The 21,945-nt window shown below is 38.6% G+C and overlaps 1 protein-coding gene across 8 annotated transcripts in view; it reads right to left on the reverse strand.

Moving 5' to 3' along the window:
• Positions 1-21,945, reverse strand: part of ZNF521 (zinc finger protein 521) — a 362,443-nt gene that overhangs the window by 47,607 nt on the left and 292,891 nt on the right. For 6 of the 8 annotated variants that reach the window (XM_043979516.1, XM_043979513.1, XM_043979510.1 and 3 more), the window contains one exon: positions 3,618-3,683. The exons of the other annotated variants lie outside the window; for them this stretch is intronic. In XM_043979516.1, the coding sequence (XP_043835451.1) occupies positions 3,618-3,683 (66 nt within the window). The remainder of the gene's footprint in view (positions 1-3,617; positions 3,684-21,945) is intronic. 8 annotated transcript variants of the gene reach the window in all.

Below are 21,945 nucleotides of genomic sequence, written 5' to 3' on the forward strand. Positions count from 1 at the left end.
CATCATGTGGCAGGGTCCATACTTAAAAGCTGTGATCAGAATGGGAGTAAACTCTGCCCTCAGAATCCAAACACAGGAATCAGATGGCCGGCAGTTGCTGTAATTTTCCAGTTACAAAGAGTGTACTACTCTAGCCTTGTGTATTTTTTCCCTTTCCATAAGAAAACTATGCCCTAAACCAATTTCTTTTCCCCTTTCTACTTTGCTTCTCTCTTCTTCCCTAAGTTAATTTCCTGAGCACACATTTATAAGCCAGAGGTCTGAGGAGCAACAAAGAAAAGCCACAGATGACAAAACTAACCCCTCGGCTACAATGGCTCACCCTAGAAAGGAGGGGGAGAGAAATCGGCCACAGAACTGAGCTGTAATTTGCCATGTTCACAAACCCTCAGATTCCTTCTAGGTTCCCACATTCCTGCCACGGTAGTTTGTTGTAGGAGCCTATTGCATATATTTCACAACTTCAACATAAACACAGAAAGGTGCTAATTTGGCAGTGGAGAATTTCATTCAGATTTCAAAGCCTGCTACAAGCGATGTGCTTCTCTAGCCCCCAAAGTAAGGAATAGTTGGAGAGTCCTGGGTAGCATGCTAACTTTCCTTCACACCTGTTTAAAAGTGCTGCACTTATTCTTCTGAAAGATCACATATGGAAATGGATGGTGCCTGAAAACTGACACTAACACCTTATTCCAGTGTCTCTCCTTGGGAACCTCTGCTATTGTCAAGTCTTTCTGATTATACCACAGAAAACAGGAAGCACTGTGCATTGAGATAGGCTAAGGCAGGATATGAAATATGAACATAAGAACATTGCCATGAGAGCTGGTAATCCCCAATTCAAATGAACACCAGGTTCTAAAAACAATACTCTCAGCTCTGGAAACTCTTATGTCTAGAAAAAACAAAAGAGCAAAAGAATATTTAGTTCATCAAGCCTTCCTTCAACTCTATTTCAGGGAGGTAGAGAAGGTATAATTCAGAATTGAACTCAACCACAATTTTGGAGTTTGAGTTTGTTGTTGTTTGGCTTTGTTTGAATTTACTGTTGTTCTTGTTGCCAATATACCAAAGGACTAACTGCTTTGAGACTTTTTTTAAAAAAATTCAAAGGCTCTAATATTGACACTATAATTTCCTGCTTTGGACTTCTCAGTATCAGCAGGACTTGGGTAGAAAATGATTCAACTGGGGTAGCCTGCACTGTACCCAGCAGATTTAAAAGGGCCTGGGGGCTGCCTAGAGCCCCATAAACATCAGCAGCTTGGAAACTGGTGGGAGGTCCAGGTGGGTAAGAATGGGAGAATCAGGATGTGGGATTTTAGCTTCTCTGAGATGCAATATCATCCAATTCCTTGATGGCTGCTATTGGTTGTATAGAATACTTACTAGAGGGTCTCTTTTTCTTTCTTTCTTCCTTTTTTTTTTTTGAAAGAGAACACCAGAATATGATTCATTTAAAAAAAAAAAAAGATTGCTTTTCAATTTGGGTGACCAATAGAGACTTCAGCAAGGAGGTTGAACACAGAGACATCAGGTGGAATGAAAAGGAATGATAAGGCTATCCATCCTCTGGATCTGATGGAGATATAAACAACTACAATTCCTCTCCCTTCCTCCCTTCCTGTACCCCACCCCTCCCCCAAGCTTTTAATCCAAATCTGGAACAACTTGAAACCTAGGGCTCTGAGAAAATGTCAAGTCAGCAAATAGCATTCATCCTGTTGTCCTAACTCCCAAGTCACATCTTTGTGCAGTGGAAAGTGCACTGTATTTGAAGTCAGAGAATCTGTATTTGAATTTCTGCTTTGCTGCTTAATAGCTGATTGGCCCTAAAAGTCACAGGATCTCATTTGCTCCATATGTAAGATGAAGGTATTGAACTCAAAGATCTGTAACGTCCCTCACCAGCTGTGAGTCCTGTGGTCCCCATGACAGACCCATTACCAACAATACCACATGCCCCCATATTCTCTCTTCCCTGACCCATGACAGGTAAAATTTCCCTCTGTTTCAAAGGAAAGTTCAACCTTTGGGTGCTGTTCCATGGAGAGAAAATCACCAAGAAAAGGAGAATTGTTCAACATAGGCACAGAGGCTCTTAATGGGATAGGACCCAATTAAAGCAGAAGTTCATTTCTCTGGAGTCACTTTAAAAAATTAGATCTGTTTGTAACAAAAAGCTCCTCTCCTACATCTTCAACTTCAATGTATTTCTGTCTAAAGTAAAGGATGCATTTCAGTCCAACAACTGTTCACATTTTTGCTTGGCTGCACTCACACCAGCTACATGTAATAAAAGTCCTTTCACCACGTGAACCTCGGTACTACTCTAACTTCTGCTAAAACAGAATTACTTAATGCAGGGAGAAAAAAAAAACAATAAAAAGATTTCTTTAGCTTTAACTAACAGACTAGGTGTTGGAGTATAGCTTTGAAAAATAGCATTTTTCAATTGAATAAGGCAAGATTTAAATATAGTGGATGCCCTATCTACTGAGTAACAGTGGTTGGTAGGGGAGAAGGGCAACAAAGGGCATCTGACTACCAAGAGAGCATTCAAGAAATGAGCAATGGGGTTAGCCACCAATTTATGGGACATGCATAATTTGCTACTCCTGAGGTCTCACCTCCCCAGAAAGTGATGGTGCTGAGATTAAAGGGATATGGATAGGTATTAGACCTGTGGTTTCATTAGTCTAAGAATCACCCTGGTGAGGAAGCTTCCTCTACCAATGCAGGTTAGCACCTTCTCTGAAACTTAAAGTCAAGAGACTTGCCTGGAGCACTATGAGAGTAAAAGAATTATGCAGGATCACACAGTCAGTATGTGTCAGAGGCAGGCCTTGAAAATAGGTCTTCCTGGTTTCAGGATTGGTTCTCTGTCCCCTATGCCATGCTGCCTCTCATCCAAGTGATGAAAACTAAATTAAAATTCTATGATCTTGGCAGTTCTTTGAAAAGAAGGTTGCATATCACCCATGTACCAAAACTCGGCTATGTGATGCATATCAGCATGTGACTAATTTAATCATGAAGTTCCATTTTAGCACTTCATTGAAAAGGGTTCAAAAGGATTGACACAAACAAGTTCTAAAGGTTTATAAAATATATACAAGCATGTATATATTTAATATATGCATGCAAATACATGTGTGTATATATGTATATATAGACATACGTGTATGTCTATATATGTATATATGTACATGTGTGTGTATATATATACATACACACACATATATACATATATATGTATATATACAAAATCACTGTTTCTTTGGCCAGTTTGGTTCTGATCAAAATAAGGTGAAGTCATCAGCATGCTGTCTGATCATCATGTGAACACAAAAGAAGTGTTCTTCATCCAAAGTAAATGTGAAATACAATGTTTTAAAAAAAAAAAGGTGTGGGTGTGTCTATGAGTGTGTAGAAATCCCAGATTTGCCTGAATAGTTAGGATTTCTAAAAAAGATATGATAATAGCTACACTTATATATTTTAAATGATATTTTTCTAATGATTTTCCTTCTGACAAATCATGTCAGAAGTCTATACTTTTCATGCTTTTGGTTTGGACAGATGACTTTTTCTCTAGTTTGATAGTAAATACCTACTATTAATGCCCCCACGTCTGGGACTTCCGGCACTGGTGGAAGTACAGGTATAGCTACCTTCGAGTACTGCACAAAAAAAACACAAATTGGTCAAATGGAAAGAGGATATTTCATGCAGCATAAACCAAATGCAACCTGTTCTAAAGTTAGGTCTGCTGGGAAAGCATCTCACAGAATTGAGACAGTCGAATAGTCAATATTAATTCCACACAGCAGTAGACTAGCAATTGGCACTACATACTATATACAACTCTCATCAGGTGCTTTTTGTTGTGGTTGTTCTGAGTGTAGACCAAGGGTCAAGGCCTTTCCTTTCTTTTTTCCCTTCCCCTTCCTTTTCTGGCACAAAGCCACTCGTTGTCTTAAGAGAAAGTCTCCAAATACTGAAAGGCTGTTCATTGTATCTACAAAGCACTGCTTGCCGGCTGCTTCTCTGCTTTAGAATGAAATATAAACAAAGAAATGGAATATGGTTCACCTGCATGGACTTTCTCAAGACAGAAACCTTGAATGCCCTGAGGTTTAAGAAGCTAGGTATGATTCTCTACAACTAGTACTATTTATAAGAACCATTGTAAACTTAGAGACTCAGAAAGTTGGAATGGGGCCTTAGAAGTCATCTACTCCAACCCCCTAAGAAACTTAGATTATTGATACACCGACGACATATTCTGAAGCAAAGAGAAGTATTTGGAACTGTTGTTCAGAACTGGAGCGTAGAATACGTCTATGATGGTAAAGGGAAAAAAATCCCAAAGCATTCCAAACAGCAACCCCAAATTTCTCAGGGTAACCTTTTACTTATCTGCATTTTCTATATGGGAAAATACCAAAACTGGTACATTGGTTACATACAAATTTACAACATCACCTAATTACAAATATTTTGATTTTTTTCTGGTTCAATTGAGATGACTTTAGCTATGTGGCCTTTGGAGGGAAAGAAAAAAACAGTGGCACAATAGATGAAAGAATTCTAAAAATTATTATTAGAAATGTGTTTTTCAACTAGAATTCTTTGTTCTAACCAAATGATGCTACCCGTTAAAGGACATTTCCTTTGCATTATTAAAGTGATATACTGTAGTACTAGTTAGAACTCTATAACCTCTAAATTGCTTGATTGTAATTAAGGTCACTAGTTTTATTTAGGAAGGTTCAAGGAGGCTCCATTTAAGTTGGCTTAACTAGAGTGAATTTAATGTTATGTCCTTGCTGCAGTGCTGGAGGGGGCTGTGGCCAGAATGCTCTAATTCCTGGAGCTGAAGGGTTTTTTGGCATAACTTCCACTATAGATTGTATTTTGTTTGGGCTTTCTTTTTTAAAAAGATAACCAGAACTCATTAACAAATAGCATTCTGTAGACGAGAGAGACTCAAAATTTGGAATTTGGGAATCTGAATGATTCTTTTCTGTCTATTTTTATTCACAACTTGCAAGTTTTATAGCTATTATTGACTATGAAGATAATTTTCAAGATTCATTCCCCTTGCAGGTTAGATAATATAAGATCAAATCAGTATAATCAATTAGAATGAAATGATAAAGGAATATACATAAAGAATATCCACAGGAAATAAGGAAGAGTGAAGGAAAGAATGGGGATTTGGTAAAGTTGTTGAAGGGGAGAGATGAAAGTAATGGAAAGAATATGTGAAGTTTGATGAAAACAAGAGGTTAGAAAGAGGGAGAAAGAAACCAAAGAAAGAAAGAAAAGGTAGCTATTAATGAGAAGGGGGCAAAAAAGCCTAAATAAAAGATGAAGAGAAAATGAGAGATCCACAAAGCAGAGAAGGCAAGTAGAAGCAGCAGAATGGAAAAACTTAAGGATTGGATCCATGCTCAAAATTTTACTGGATGTAAGCTCAGAAACATTCATCTCTGGACAGAATGCTGGCAAATTTCAGTAGCTCCAATGGCAATAATGATAAATGCAGTTTTTTACAGCCAAGTGGCTCAAGCAGCCAACTATGTTACTGCTATATAATTAATAACAATAAGCAATTAAAGAGAACAGCAGGTTACAACTATAAGGTGTCAAAATATATTAGCAGAGGAAAAAACTGCAACAACACAGTTAAGAGAAAAATAAATGTACAATGTATGAGCCTATGTTCTGTCTCATCTTTCTTTGTATATTTTGGATTAAGCTTTTAGACTCGAAGAAAAATGTAGGATGACATAAAACTACTATATGGTGATTAACATCACTCCAAAACCAAATAACACTTCCAATGCTCAAAGGAAATCTGAAATATGATATGAGAAACATGACTGCAACAGCAGAAGAGATTTGGCTGACCGCTATAAGGCATTACCTTTTTACTAAGAAATACTGTCATAAATACCTTACAGAATGGCATTTGTTGGGTTAAATGTTTTCAAAGATCCCAGAGTGTTTTTCTTTTTAATTTAAAATGCAGAAGCTAGAATAAATTGGAGAAATGTCAAGGGGAAAAAATTTCAAGGGAAAAAGGAGTCATCTTGGCTTCTATCAAGTCACAGAATTTTAGGGCTCAAAGGGACCTTGGAGATCTTTTAATCCACTTTAGTCACTTTATTCATGAGGAAAGTGAGGTCCAGAGAGGTGAGGGATAGGCCCAAGGCTATACAACTAATTAGTTTGAGAGAGAGGATTAGAACCTAGGCTTCCAGATTCATGGACTCACATTCCTTCTACTACATCCATAATATTGCCATTCAAAATCTTCACTTTGGTTTTTTCATTATTTCATTATGTGAGTTAGAATTTAAAGAAAACAAAAGTTGTCTTTTCATTTATTCCCCCTATTGGTATGCGAGGTTGGTTTCCAAATCCCCTGTCTCTTTTCTCCCTGAGAACCAATGCTCTGGAACCTCTGTGATCCAGGGCAGCTGTCATCCTAGCCTCCCTTGGCTATTAGGAAAGCATCCCTTCAGTAGAAGATTTCTATAGGGACCCCCCCATCCCCCACTCCCCACTCCCCATTCCGGGTATTTCACAAGTTCTCAAAACCTTATGCTATGCACAGCCCTTGATTTGGACAGCTGATCCAACCATGGTGTTACACAGTGCACAGTTGGCAATGAAGGAAGAGTTTCCAGCCAGCAAGGCTTACAGACTTACTTTCAATGGCAGCAACCCCCTTCTTTGGTTAAATGGGCTACCTGGAAGCAGGTGGAAACCCGGCTCATGCTTTTCCATCCTAAGGCATTAATTTTAGGTGCTTTAAAAAAAAAGGATGATTCCTAGATTCTAATCTCCCTAAGACAGATGAAACTTATCTATGCTTCTGAAGAAGCTAAATCTTGATTTAGTAAGTCAGGTATTTGGGAAGACACATTAACGGCTCCTCCAAATTCCTAAGTTAGCAGAGAGGTGACCACTGGTGTGACTTAAAATGGCCGGGGGGAGGTGGGGGGGGCGGGAAATTGAATCAGGTATGTTTCCTTCTCAGGAGACATTCTAGGCAGGCCAATTAATACAAACATTATATTCTGGGATAGATAGGGAGGGCGCTGAGCATATCACCACAAGACCATCTCTATCCATCTATCCTTGCTTGCTGTCAATAGGAAGCAGTACTAGAGAATGATTCAGCATCACCTGTGAGAAAACACAATAAAAGGTACATGTGTTGTATGGAAGATCTTTACACTCATGACAGTCTGGTTTAGGATAAAAGTGGGCAAGCATTGATGTTTCTTGGTGTCCCCCCATCCCATTCAAAACAGAAAATCAAAGATGATGAATGGGCCTGATAAAAACCAGGAGTCATTTAGACAAGTATTTTGTTTAAGGAAGTGCAAAATACAAAAAAAATGAAGAGAATGATTCTTTGTCAGTTATTGCATGTTTTACCTTCTGCAAAACTATAGATCATTTCAGAGGTTAGAATGCCAAATTATAAAGATATTTTGGGCACAATAAATGTTTAATGCCTAAAATTTATAACAATTTGTCTAAAACCTGAACCAATTTACTTAAGATTCCATTTCAAATTTTATATATTGTATATTTCAGCAATACAATGAAGATGTGTCATATTTCCTAGTGAAAGAAGAAACTCTATTAAACTAAAGTCAAGTATTCATCAATATTCTTAATCATTATATGTATAAAAAGGATCTATATGGGGCAGCTAGGGGGCGCAGTGGATAAAGCACTGGCCCTGGATTCAGGAGGACCTGAGTTCAAATCCCGCGTCAGACACTTGACACTTACTAGCTGTGTGACCCTGGGCAAGTCACTTAACCCTCAATGCCCAGCCAAAAATAAAAATAAATAAATGAATGAATGAATGAATGAATGAATAAATAAATAAATGAAAAGACTCTGTCAATCCCCCCTCTCTCCATGTACACACACACACTGCTTTTCAGTGTTAGCAACCACAGTTTTAATGGACTTAGATGTGCAAGGATTGCATCTAGTTCAACTTCCTTCATATTATAGATCAGGAAATTGAGACTGAGATAAGTTGATTGACTTGTTCTAGGTCACAAAGAAGTTAGCAGAGTTGAGATTCAAACAACCCAAACCCATAGTTCTTTCCAGTATAAAAAGAAGACTGCTAGGTAGTAGAGTAGATAGAGAGCTAGTCCTGGAATCAGGAAGAGCTGAGTTCAGATTTGGCCTCCATCATTTACTAGCTGTGTGACACTGGCAAGTCACTTAACCTCTGCCTGCCTCAGTTTCCTAAACTGGAAAATGGAGATCATAGCAGCACCTGCCTCACAGGGTTGTTGTAAGGATCAAATATATTTGTAAAGCACTTAGCACAGGACCTGGCACATAGTATGGGACTTAATAAATGCTTATTCTCTTTTCCCTATATCACTCATAATAACAATATTGTAAAGAAACTTAAAGTAGAATCCTAAGGTGTCACTGTTCTTGACTGAAAGACAGCAGCTGAAAGAGCCTTGGACTTGCGAGTCAAGAGGATTACATTTGAATCTCTCCTCAGATACTTAAGTTTCTGAAGATACTTATGCTAAGATGTGTAAGTTTCCTCATCTATAAAATGTGGAATGCATACGCCACCTCTCTCACAGGGTCACAAGTGACAACGGGACATTGCTGTAGTCCCATCTATATAAATATAGATATTTTTATTCCATACTTTTTGATAGAAACATTCAGGCCACCTCTTAGTTTTTTGTTGGTGGTGGTAAAGAAAAAAAATATGTATCCTAGCTATAAAAGGGGTGTAGTTCACTTCCTACAATTCACTTTTTAAAAAATTTCTATGTGGAAAAATAACTTGGTGTTTTACTTTTGAAGGGCAGTGATTAGCATGAAGATTTTTAAGACTTCCTAGAATCAAAGAATTTCAGCCCTTAGAGACCATCTGGTTTAATCTCCTCATCTTATAGTTGTGGAAATTGAGGCTCAGATAGGTTAAGTGAAATGATCACACAGAGAAGTAATGGAAGAGCTAGATCTAAAAAGCAGATCATCTGATTGTATGGCTAATGTAGACTACTTGACATACTCTGTGGGATAGTATGCTGTGTTAGATAGGAGGAGAATTTAGAAGAACTGAAGCCAAGTGGTTCTGACTCTTAAAAAACCAAAGAAAAGTTGTTTAAAAATGAAAACAGAAAAGTGGAGTGATGGCACCTGGAGCTAATGTTTCTTAAAATGATGCAGACCTTTTAAAATTATAGGAAGGTGAGTATCTTGTTGTTTGTTTGTTTTTCAGGGGCAGTGGGTAGACAGGGTGGTAGTCAGGACCTGTGATTTCATTGGGGGATTTTCAATTGTGAAGAACTTCTATCTACCAACACATATCAGCAGCTATTCTACAATTTATGATCTTAGAAATTAGCATTTCCTGGGGCCCTGAGAGGTTATTACTTGCCTGGGATCATACAGCCAGGCAAAGGCAAGTTTACCAAAAGCAAGCCTTTGACCTGCCATCTTCCTTACTCCCAGGCTTGCTCTCTAACCACTATTTTGTCTCTTTTATAATTCTGTCAGTATTTTAAAGAATCCCTGCAAGGATTACTTTTGTATGAAATGTTATGTGCAAAGCAGCTTTGACTCTGCAGTTCTCCAGTAAGAAAGAAATAATAATGATTACCTATTTATATTTGTTTTTAATTTTATTATCCCTTAGGAAATCATACTAAAGGAATGACCAGTTTTATTTTTAAAAAAATGATCTGGAATAGAAAGGAAAAATGTCCTTAATTAAATATTGTCCATAATAATTTTTTTAAAATTATGATCTACCAAACAAACAAACAAACATAAGGCTTTTGGTTAGAATTAAGTAGCAGAAGAACATACAAATATCTCAAATGGATGAATATGGAAGACTTGATTTGGCATCTTGACCTGGGCACATATCTTTTAGCCATTCTTCTAGGAATCTCTCCTTTGACATTATTGCATGCTTTAGAAAACAGAACTGGAAAGGTCTGTCTTAAAGTGATAATAGCTGGAAAATTCCAAATATGAGTTGTCACTGTGGCCTTAATTCACCCAGTTATGCCTAGATATTACCTCATCAGCTGCAGTTTACACCAACCCATATTGTGTGCTTGAGCCAGGGCAACTAATACTGACTAGAGGCTGAATTAAGAGTATAATTTAAGCCTCTCTTTGTCTCTGTCTCTCTTCTCCCAGTTACAATCTCACTTTCTTTCTCCTGTCTCCAATCTCTTTGTCTCCCCCTGCCTTAAAGCTATATTAAGGTATTAAGGAAGCTTTGATCATTGCTAAGACTATTAATTTGTTTAGCTTCTCATTCTTTCCCTTTTGATTATAATGATGATGGTGATAAATAGCTTATAGTTGTGTAATGTGTAATACTTTGTAAAGTACTTTCACTAAGATATCCTATTTGATTTTCCTAATAAACCTGTGAGGTAAGTAGGATATATAAGTTGCCAAGGGGATATTTCTAAGAAACCCACACCACATAGTTGGGAGAGATGGGAGCAACTGCCAAGACATCGTCACCGTATACTAACATCACTAACATTTGCCTCAAGTAAGTAAACAGCTACAAAGAGAAAAAAATTAACAGAAAAAGAAATTCAGCTTTGACCCTTCACAATTAACTTCTGTGGTTGTATTTCAGATTCCTCCTAAGGCTTTAATAAGGAAAATATGATACTAAATTTCAGGGGTTATTGTTCCAGAATACACCAACCTTCAATGAAAAACTCGGCAATCAAAATTCTGACTGATTCACATAAGTAATAACAAATTCCAACTTTTTAAAGATATGTGTATGGAAACCAAAATAGTTCTCTTTTATTAGCCAAATCCATTAAAACAACAACAACAAAAAGGTAAATATTTTTAAATTCTGTGTAACAACAAAGCAGAGCCATTTATTTCCCAACAAATTGTACCAGTTGTGAAGCTGTGTTCTCCTCCTTGTCATGTGGAGAGGTTCACATAGTCTGTTGAACATAACTTACTGGGTCGATTTAGAAAATACCAAGAAAACCATATAGTGTGCTGTTCAAATGATTGGAGTTAACAAAAACAAACAAACCTTCCCTGGCCCCCAGAAATGTAAATAAAAAGTTAGATTTCCCTGTACTATGTTTGATTGCATTAATTGATGTTTAAAAAAAAATCTGCTGAAAATAAAGCCCAGCAGTAGCATTTTTCTTTCCTAAATCACAATAGCAGCACATTACAAACATTACAAAAGGGTCCCCTGGTACAACTGCAAAGTTCCACTCTGGCAGAAAAATGCATCTACTGTACGCTCTCTCTTGCCATCCTTGCCCTCCTAAATAGACACAGAAACAGGTCACAAATGCAATTAAACACGCTTCCTCATCGCTTACAGTTCTGTACAGAGGAGCACTCCAAAATCCAGTAGTTAGCTACTCATTTTGGAGCATTTTGAGATAAGTTTATAAGGTAAGCTGACATCTCTGAGCTCCCCATCACTGAATAGCAATCTGTTAATTCTTCTACTGCCCCTAACATTGCTTCCAGGGAAGGAGGAACATTTCCTGGTGGATACAATTTGTGATTCAATTCAATTCAGCAAACAATTATTAAGCTTCTATGGCTGAAAGACAAAATGAGCTCATGGCTAGGGTTGTGACCTTGGAGTCAGGAAGACTTGGGTTCAAATCTTGCCTCCCCTACTTAGTAGCAGAATAACCCTAGGTGAGTAAATCAATCTCCGTGGGCTTCAGTTTCTTCATCTGTAAATTGAGGGGACTGGACTTGATGGCCAAAAGTTCCCTTCTTGCTGTAAATCTATGATCCTATGGGCATGGCACTAGTCTTGCTCACAAAGAAAAAAAAAAAGAACAAAATAGTCCCTTCCCTCAAGGGGCTTATCTTATGTGTTATTTGAGAGAGAAAGGACATGCACACAGATTAGTATAGGCCAAGGTAGGGAGTGATTAGGACAATGACTTGGACAAAGTACTTTAAAAGAAGTTGAAGAGAGAGACAATATTCTCTGCTAGAGAGATAAGAAGAGGCTTCATGGAGGAGAAAGAACTACTAAGTATGACTGGTGTAACGATTGGAATGACGCCACCTGCTGGAGACTTACTGTAGAAGAGTTCCGCCCATGAAGTGAAGGTCTTTGAGGGCAAGACCAGGAGTCTTTTCTTTGTTGTCAGGAAGTGACGCTGGCTAGTGGGAGGAGGAAGGAAGAGACTGGTGCTCTGTCTCACGTTCTTTCCTGAGGACTCCGGTGGAGAAGGGAGCTAGAAATGCGCTCTCCCTTTAATAGATAGATGAATCTAGGCCTTTTCTCTCTCTCTCTTTACCAAATTCTTATTCTCCTTAATAAATGCTTAAAAGTCTAACTCTTGCTAAAGCTTATAATTTATTGGCAACCACTCATTAGATATTTTAGACAGAATAGCTATAAATTTTAGCCTTTAACACTGGGTCTTTTACTTTGATTGGCAAAAATGTCATAGTCAACTTAGTTCTGCCATCACTACCCACATCAGTAGTTCTCTTGAACTGAAAGAAGACAGTATTTGTATCACTGTCCAAAAAGTTCCTTGTTTAGCACAATCATTATCTGTCTTAGAAGCAATCATTTAATAATATATTTCCTTCATCTCCACCATTTTCGTTTCCTATGTCAACCTGGTCAAGAACAAGAAAGGAGAAGGGGAGAAAGGGAGACAGCATGTCAAGAGGCACTTAGGCTAGCAGTGAAGTAATAGGTAGGGACCTTGGCCTTTATAGGAAGTCTTCCTTGGAGAAAAAGAAAGGGTTTTTCTTCCTCCATAATTTATTTGATTCTTCCACAGAAAATCACCCCAATGAGATGGTCCTGCTGGGTTGGGATTGGACAGCTCCCTTGATTGGAATTGCACAACAGAATCTTTTGGGCCATTCAAAGAAGAGTAGGAAAAGGTGGAAAGAGGTAGAAAAATGGCACTTGCACTTTCACCTGCTCCCAGAAACATCTAAGATGGTCAGGTTTGTCAGAGGCTTTCACTGGGTTTTGGGACAAGTGGGACTTATTTGGGCAAAATCAGAAGTTTTGTTAAGTTTTTAACTTAACCCAGACATTTATGAGAAAATCCAGACATATGGTAACTATAAAGTTACTTCAAAAACAATACTCTGAAGATGTTTATGCTGGTAAATCACCCACTTCTGAGAACTCCCTCCTCTGTGGCAGTGCCCCAGCAACAGATGGTAAAGGTGGTAGAGCTGGTAAAGTAGATAGGGGTGAAAGGGCTGGCTAGGGAGTTTAGCTTTTAAATGGAAAATGCTCTTCTAGTAAGTGGCTGATTGGGGCAGGAAGGAAAATGAGTTCAGAGATATTTGGAGGTGGTGGAACTTAGATGTGACAGAAAATTCTGGTGTGGACAACAATTTGTCAGATAACCTTCACCAGAATCTTTTAGCTCCTCTGAAGGAGTGTTTACATCTACCCTCTGAAAATTCTCAATAAAAAGATTAGGTCTCCCAGTAGACTCTATTTGCCTCTGCCATGCCATTACCAATTGCTAATCCAGTCCCTATAGTGGCTTCTTCCCTTAGGCAATGATGAGAGAGTTGGATAGAGAAGAGTATAGTGATGAGGGGTGTGGGGAGGAGGGGGGAGAAAATAGGAGAAGAGGCATGAAGTACTTTTCTGTAGCTTACACCAAAAGAAGGCAGGGTGGGGATGGGGATAAAAAAGGTAACAATCAAATTCAATTTTGTAGGCTCCTGCTATTGTTGAATATTACAGTCAATGTATATTTTTATTCAGTGATATTGAATAACTTTTCCTTGACACAATCTGACTAAAGAATAATAAAATCAAGAATCTAGCTTTATAAAGTTCCTGAAGCTTCTAGGGGATTCATGCATTCATTCATCCATTCAATGAGCATTTATTAAGTATCTACTGTGTGCATTGCACTGTATTAGGTACTGTGAGAGAAAACACAAATTGGATAAGAGAAGGCACAAAATGTATAGCCTAGTAGGAAAATGAGACTCCAAACCCAGAGAACTGATTCCTATGGCATAATAAATGCAAAACACTCTCCTGCAAAATATAATGTTGCTCTCTTTATTCTGAAGTGGAAGGTCTGAGGGGGAAGTTCCAGCATGACATAATATTTAAGTTGGGCTTTATAGGGTGGTTAAAAATTTAACAAGTGAAGAAGACAAGGTCAGCATTCCAGGAATAGGGAATCTTGTGAGCAAAGGCAAGAGAGGCAGGAAGGCTGATGGCATGTTTGAAAGACCGAAAATAAAGAGAGAATGCTTTCTATAAGGGTAGTGGCGTCTAAATCCAAATCAGCCTTTGAATTGGGTTTACCTCCTCATTTCTATGAAGGAAGGAGGGAAAGGACTGAGTAGTTAATAAGTGATTCTTGGGGTATGAGTTTTAAAGCTCTAAATATAGCACAATCCCTCAGTCCTATAAGCTGAGTCTTCATTCAATTCTATAAAATTCAAGTTCAACTAAGAGTGATCTTCTCTTACCATTGTGTATCAATTCATACCCTACCCATGATAACCATGATACTTTCCTAGAGGGTGGTGCTGCCCTTTTGGCTCTGTTGAACCCAATGACAAAGAGAACGCCAGTAATACTCTTTTGTCTCAAAGAATTCAACATTGTTCCTCTCCAACAAGTTGCTAGACTGACTTTTTTACTTGCTTCCCTATTAGTCTTTACCCTTGGCTTTATTTTTTCAATATGCCCTTAGATTATAAGACTGAGGGTTAATGGGGGAGGTGTTAATAGGGCAGAGAAATGTGTTGAAGATTAAGGGAAGAATCCTGACAAAAATGTTTGTTATTCCTTCTTATTTCATGTAATCCACACATTCCCAATGATTTTCCCTGCAATCAGAGGTTCTCTTTCCTTAGAATGGAGTTCTTTATTAAACATAGATGCTGTCCAGAATTCATACTTAGGACATTCTCTGGATTAGAGTGATTCCAAAAGTTAATCACCTCACTTGTTACTGGAGGTAGAGAGAAGGTGGGATGAGTATAGAATAGCAGGGTTCCCCCTCACCAATATTGTGTAATATATCTTTCAAAGGAAACTATTAAAACTTCTTATTCTTATCTTTCTGTAGAGGATTTGCATTGCTCTAGCCCCTTAAGAATCTGGTACTGCTAACCACCTGCTGTATGACTTGACCAGCTGTTCTCAGTGAAACTAACACCAGGGGTCAGCTGGGGAACCCTGTAGAGAAGACATGGGGTCCTCTAAGGATAGGGTGGGCAGAACCCTTCCTGCCACAAAGACTCTTTCCCTTTGCATAAAGGACTGGCTGCCTGATCATTAGCCTTCACAACTGTATTCTTCTAGGGCATAGACTGGGGTCTCTCATTAGCACTGAAATCCCTGCCTCTAAGAGAAGCACAGATGTCAGAAAAACCTGACCCAATATCTGGTTGCTCAGATGCTGTTTGCTTTTGTAAGCCTGAGGTTTTAGTGTGTCTTGTGATGAGACAATGGGATTCTACTCTGTCCCTCTTATTCAGGGGACAGTAATGGAATGCAGATTGGGTTTGCAAATACACCGAACCCTTTGTAGCATATCTACAATTAGGCTAACCTAGAAGAAACCCTTGGAAAGCAACTCTAAAGGACAAAAGGCTCCAGACTATAACCCATGAAATGGAAATGCACGAGACCATGTTCCCTGGAAACAGCCATGTTTGTCTTGGTACATACACAGTACTCAGTCAACTCCTTTTCTACGGAAAAGAAATTGCAAAGGCCCCCCCCTCAACTGATGGAGGATATGGGTGGGGAGGGAGGCTATTGGCTCTTATAAAGACCTTTCATTCTTAGATTAATAAATGAATGAATGAAAGACACAAGAAATAAATCTCTAATAATCTGAAGAAATCAACCCAGCAACAGTGTAAGGCATTTATCAGGGAGCCCTAGGCTCAGAAGCCCTTGGGGGTGGGGGGTGAGGTCTTCTCTTTACCTTTGATCTGCATTATAAAATGTTAATATCCACCTTGTTACATAAACATACCCTTTCTCCAAATGCTCAGCCCTGCCCTCTGAAACTTCCATTCAGAACACCCATTTATATTTAAATGCTGACTTTGAGCTGATACCCAGAAGCACTGACATTTTAAAATAGGAATAACTAAACCAAGATAAACTGCTAAAAATAATTTATTGATGATAAAGTGCGTGGCTGAGATTAAATTGTAGCAATTGAATAATGAACACATTCCCATCTTGTGTTTTTTTGACAATATGCTTCCACTTCTGCGCTTCTGCTGCTCTATAGGTTTCGCCTTTACTGGAAGGCTGGGGTGGGGGTGGGGGTGGGCCTCTCTGAATCTATAATTTCCTGTTGATTAGATAGGAAACAACCACAAGCACATATTTTGATATCTCTATTAACAGCCTGTTCATGTCTAACTGCAAAACTTGGTTGCACTTCTTTCACCATCTTTGCCCAAGACAGACCAGTAAACACAATTCCTCTCTCTATAATTAGCCTTTTCTCTAAGGGCCCTGAAGTAAGTCTGCATGCCGTAGATTTAATATCCAGTGCTATATCCATATGTGCTGCCCTTGCCTGGTCCCAGAGCATATAAACTCCCCTATTAGCAGCCTTGACTGCTTAATTATGCAGATTTTTTTTGTACCCGCCTGCCTGTAAAATTACTGTGTCTAACCTTTTTTTTTTTTTTCCTCTTTGCACCATGCTGGCCATTCTAATGAAATCGGCATAGGGGAAAGGGCCTGATTTGCAGTTATGGAGGTTGGATCGCACTGGCAATCTGTCCTTAGTGGGAGTTACAAAAGAAGTCAAATGCCTTCATCTGGTTCTACCCTATCATCCCCAAGGTGATTGAGTTCACTTCCTGATGCTTCCCAAGTTTTCCTCAGGCTGTCCAATCAGCACATCCACCAGGGAGCCCAGCCTAGCCTGCAACAGTCTCTGTATCTAGTTACTGCCCCACCAGGGACAGTCAACTATCCACCCCCAAGCCTTCAGATGAAAACCTTTTCTAACAAGGCCGCCCAGCGCCAATGAAATAACACACATCTGCATATCCACTGGGTCCCATGTTTCTTGTGCTCATGGATTATGTATCTTGCAGCCTCTAATAAAGAAATGCAGTTCTTTGTTTAATGTTTATCTTGTGCTTGTTAAGCAAATGCTAATGTTGTATCAGAATGCTTTAGTGCTATTTGGGTTTTTGGTGATTTACTACAAGACAATCTGCTGTGAAGTAAATTTAGGGAGAAAGAAAAAAAAGGAGAAAAATCATTCTGGTCGAAAGAAAGGGAGAAAATGGTTTGACAGGAAAATCAAGGGGGAGTAAGGGAGGAAAAGAGAGAGAGAGAGAGAGAGAGAGAGAGAGAGAGAGAGAGAGAGAGAGAGAGAGAGAGAGAGAGAGAGAGAGAGAGAGAGAAATTGGAGAGTGCAATAGCTCCCTATGTGAATTTCCTAACCCCGGGCTGACATGCCCACTTTATCACTGGACAGTCCGAGACCTGGAGCTACAGAAAGAACCCAGTACAATTTCCAAAAGGGATGAGATGATAACTTCCCCTTCAGTGATAAGGTAAACAATGTCCTGAAGGGTAAACAAAAAATAAAAAAGGCCTTTTTTTGTTGTCTGCCTTTGTGCCCTGATGGTTAGCACTGTGCACTGTTATTCACAGACCACAGGGAAGCCCTAAATTTAATTGTTCATGCCTAGCTCGGCTAGAAATAGGCAAAAATAATCAGAACCTCCCTCCTCTCATTTTCCAGGAGAGGTGGGGGCTGGGGAGGAGGGAGAAGAGGGTGGCAGCTTGAAAGCTGATAAATGAATGAATGCCCTTTATTTATCCTTTGGCAAGATGGGATATAGATATCCACAATGCAAACCTTTTCTGCCTGCTTTCCAATGCCTTCAATCCTGTTAGGGAAGAAGATGTAATTTCTTCACCTAGAGATTACACACCCTCCCCATCCCCCTTACTCAGAACGAAGGTACAATTCCCTAAAATTAAAACAAATCTAAAATTAAAGGGAAAACAAGATCTTGATATTAAAATAAAATTATAATTGTGGTCAGCATTTGAAGACCAAAGAATAGTAATAGTTTCTTTTTTTTCCCCACATTAGTGAAATGTTAGATGTATTTGTTTACTTGGCAGAACCTTATAAAAGTTGTCTAAAATAATTGGGGATGAGAGGGCAGTGAAAGTACTTCAACTGTCCCCAACCATATTCCTTTGCTTTTCCTCTCTTTACATTTTATCACGATTGATCAATACACAAATAGTGAGGAATAAATAACAACATCCCTGTATTCCCCTCCAAAAATCCCCACAAGCTCACACTACATCCTAAGACCATACTATCATTTTCTTAGAGTTAACAACTTTATCTTTAATACACCACAGAAGGTGAAGGTGAAGGTGAAGGTGAATTTACTTTTACTTGCTTGTCAAAGATATCTTAGTGATGTCACAGAAGTTTCCATTAAAACATCTAATGCCACAGGAAATAAACATGACACAGAAACTCCTTTCTTCCTCTCTCTAAGGGTTAAAAGTCACTAATCTTCCTTGACTTTGCCAACATAAGGGAGCGGGATAGCACAGAAGTCATCCTTTTGCTGCCTGAATAACTGGTATTCCAAAGCACATGAATCTTGAACATACTAGCTTGTAAGTTAATAGTATGATTTCTGTGATGACAATTCCTACTCATCAATTGTGAATATGATTTAAGGAAGTGATGTCTGTCTGGAAGGGTCTGACCAGAACCCACCAATTTCTTCCTATGACTGTATTCCACTAAATAGTGAAAATGATACTGACTACTTGATTCCCCCACCCTCCATCCCCCCCTTCCCCCCAGGCTGCTATAAGAACTGGAAGTTAATGTATCTCTTTCCCCCTTTTAAATTGATCAAAGAATGGGGGGGGGGGATAGGTGATAGGGAGAGAGAAATCAGTGGCACATTTCATTATCTGCTTTCTACCCATATGCTCATCTCTTCATTAAATAACTAAAAAGCTCACCAATTAATAAATAAAATTAAAAGATTAGACCTCTTTTTTAGATTTGTTTTTATCATGAATCATATAATCTTATACCACCAATTCTGACAATATTGCTGGAACAACTCAGGTATTGTTTCCATTTTACAAATAAGGAAATTGGGGGCAGCTAGGTGGCACAGTGGATAAAGCACCAGCCCTGGATTCAGGAGGACCTGAGTTCAAATCCGACCTCAGACACTTGACACTTACTAGCTGTGTGACCCTGGGCAAGTCACATAACTCCCATTGCCCCGCAAGAAAAAAAAAAAAGAATCAATTGTTTAGCAATTGGATATGTAAAGAAGAAAAAGCCTGGATGAAAAAGATATTAACCATTGGCTTTTCTAGCATTGGAAATAATCAGGAAGAATAGGGAAGCAAAGAGGAAAAACAATCTGGAGTAACCTCCCCTGCTCCCTCCCCCTTCCTCTTCCCACCCTAAGGTATTAGTACTTTGCATATTGAAAACTTTCTATTATGACCCGACTGCCCCAGAAACCATGCTGTTTGACTATCCTTCATGGGCAAATTGGGCTGTTCTGAGCCTAGAGTAATTGTGTCAACTTCTAAACTTCTCCAAGGGTGAAAGTTGGAGTTCAATAGTTCTGAATTTACTGAATGGAAATGTTTAGGGGTTGGAGCAGCTCCCAGATTGGAGAAGACACAGAGATTGGTTCATTCAAGTATTATTTGTTTTTTAATTGATTTAGGGCAGGGGTACTAAAACTTCAGCCTATGAACCTGTAATCCTATGTATTTTATTTTATGTGTTTAAAAACACTGTTCTGAGAAAAGGTCTGTAGGCCTCAGCAGAATGACAAAGGGGTCCAGGACACACTAAAGGCTTAAGAACCTGTGGCTTTGGGAATCCTAGAAGCACCCATTTAAGGACAGGATGTTCAAGTTGATGAAATCCCAAGGACCTTTGAATAACCTTGCCCAACTAAGAGTTCTTGAGACCTGAGGACAGAGAGGATCCTCTGGGTTGACCACTAGATGGAATAATTAATGTAATTAAACTCAATTAGAACACAATATTTTTATTGTTCTCTTTCCAATTAAAAAATTTTTTTTTCTAAATTTTTTGTAAAAAAAATATAATTAAACTATGAAGAAGCTACATGTGTTGGGAAAATTGTTCCCCCTTCCCTCCTACTATGTCCCACACAAAAGAGAAGGAAGAAGGAAAAAGATGACACAAGGAGGGGGAAATGTGTGATTTCCATTAAACAGCATTATTTTTTTTCTGTAACTACTGAATGCTCGTGGTTGAACATTTGGCCTAACTTCATCATGGGTAAGTTTTTCAAAAGGTAGGGTGTTTATAGTTTATAGGGATGAAGGTAGATTGTTGTTGTTTCACTTGTGTCCAACTTTTTGTGACCCCGTTTGGGGTTTTCTTGTTAAAGATATCAGAGTGGTTTATTTCATCCTCCAGCTCATTTCACAGATGAGGAAACTAAGTCAAACAGGGATAAGTGCCCATGGTCACACAGTGACTAAATGTCTGAGACCATATTTGAACTCAGGTTTTCCTGATTCTGGGCCTGGAATTCCATCTATTGCGCCACCTAGACGCCTTGTGAATGTAGATAATCAAAAAATATTCGATTGATTTTTTTTTATTAGTATACAAAGCCTTAAAGTTATGTGGAACATTGTATCAAACAACAAGAATTTATCAAGCACAAGCTATGTGAACTCCTTGAAGGTATGGACCATTTCACTTGAAAAAAAAAATTCCATTAATTGGTTCAGTTCCTACAATATATTATACACTTAATAGATTCTTTTTTTATTGGTTAGTTGATATGTTCCAGACACTGTGCTAGACACTGGATACTTTGGTGTCTTTGGATCATGGGGTTATAGTCAAACTATAGCATTTGACTTTTAAAAATGTTCATTCTATTCTTGTGGATAGAAAAGACACTTAGACTGGCTGAGAGGATGATCAGGTGTTTTTAGGAGCAAGCTAAATCAGTAGTCCTTTGTAGGTCAGTGTTAACTTGGAAGGTCTTTAGTAGAATGCACTGTGCAACATTTTTATTAATCACTTGGATGAAAGCTGGTACACTAAATTTACAGATGGCATGAACCAGGGAGGGGTAGCTAATAAGCTGACTATTCAGAGTCAAAACCCAAAAAAGATCTTGATGTGCTAGAATTGCGAACTGAGTTGAATAAAGTGAAAATCAACAGGTACAGATATACTTCTATACTTCATTTAAAAATCATCTTTACAACTACATCATGGGACATGGGTAGCAAAGGGTGGGAGAAAGGTGCTTTGCTTGTTTGCTTTTGTGAAAACAGTTAAGAGATTTAGTTCAATGTGTCTATGTATGGGATATGGCAGCCTGACATGACAAAAACTAACTTGGCTGCATTAAGAGGGGGCATAGCGTCTGGAATGAGGGTGATCATAGTTTTACTAGACTTGGACCATATCTGAAGTACTGTGTTCAACACAGTAGCATTCTGGGCACATTTGACAAGCCAGAGCACATCTAGAACAGGACTTTTTATTATCTTTTTTACCTATTTCGAGAGCTATGATTCAATATAATTTATTATCTCTGTACTACTCTACATTTTATGTCAGGTAATTAATAGCATTACTCTAAGAAGGTCTTCCCCAAAATGGCAAAGGGGTCTGTGACTCACAAAAAATGTAAAGAACTCCTTTTCTATAAGTCGATGACTAGGATGGCTATAGAAGACTTGGATGGATGTTGAAGTAACTTAGAGATTCAGGGAGGGCATGGTGACTGTCTTTAAGAATGTGAAGGGCTGTCATAAAGAGGAGGTATTAGATTTGTTCTGCTTGGCCTCAGAAGGAAGAAATAGGA

The sequence above is a fragment of the Dromiciops gliroides genome, chromosome 1 (genome assembly GCF_019393635.1).
Source record: "Dromiciops gliroides isolate mDroGli1 chromosome 1, mDroGli1.pri, whole genome shotgun sequence".
Taxonomy (NCBI): domain Eukaryota; kingdom Metazoa; phylum Chordata; class Mammalia; order Microbiotheria; family Microbiotheriidae; genus Dromiciops; species Dromiciops gliroides.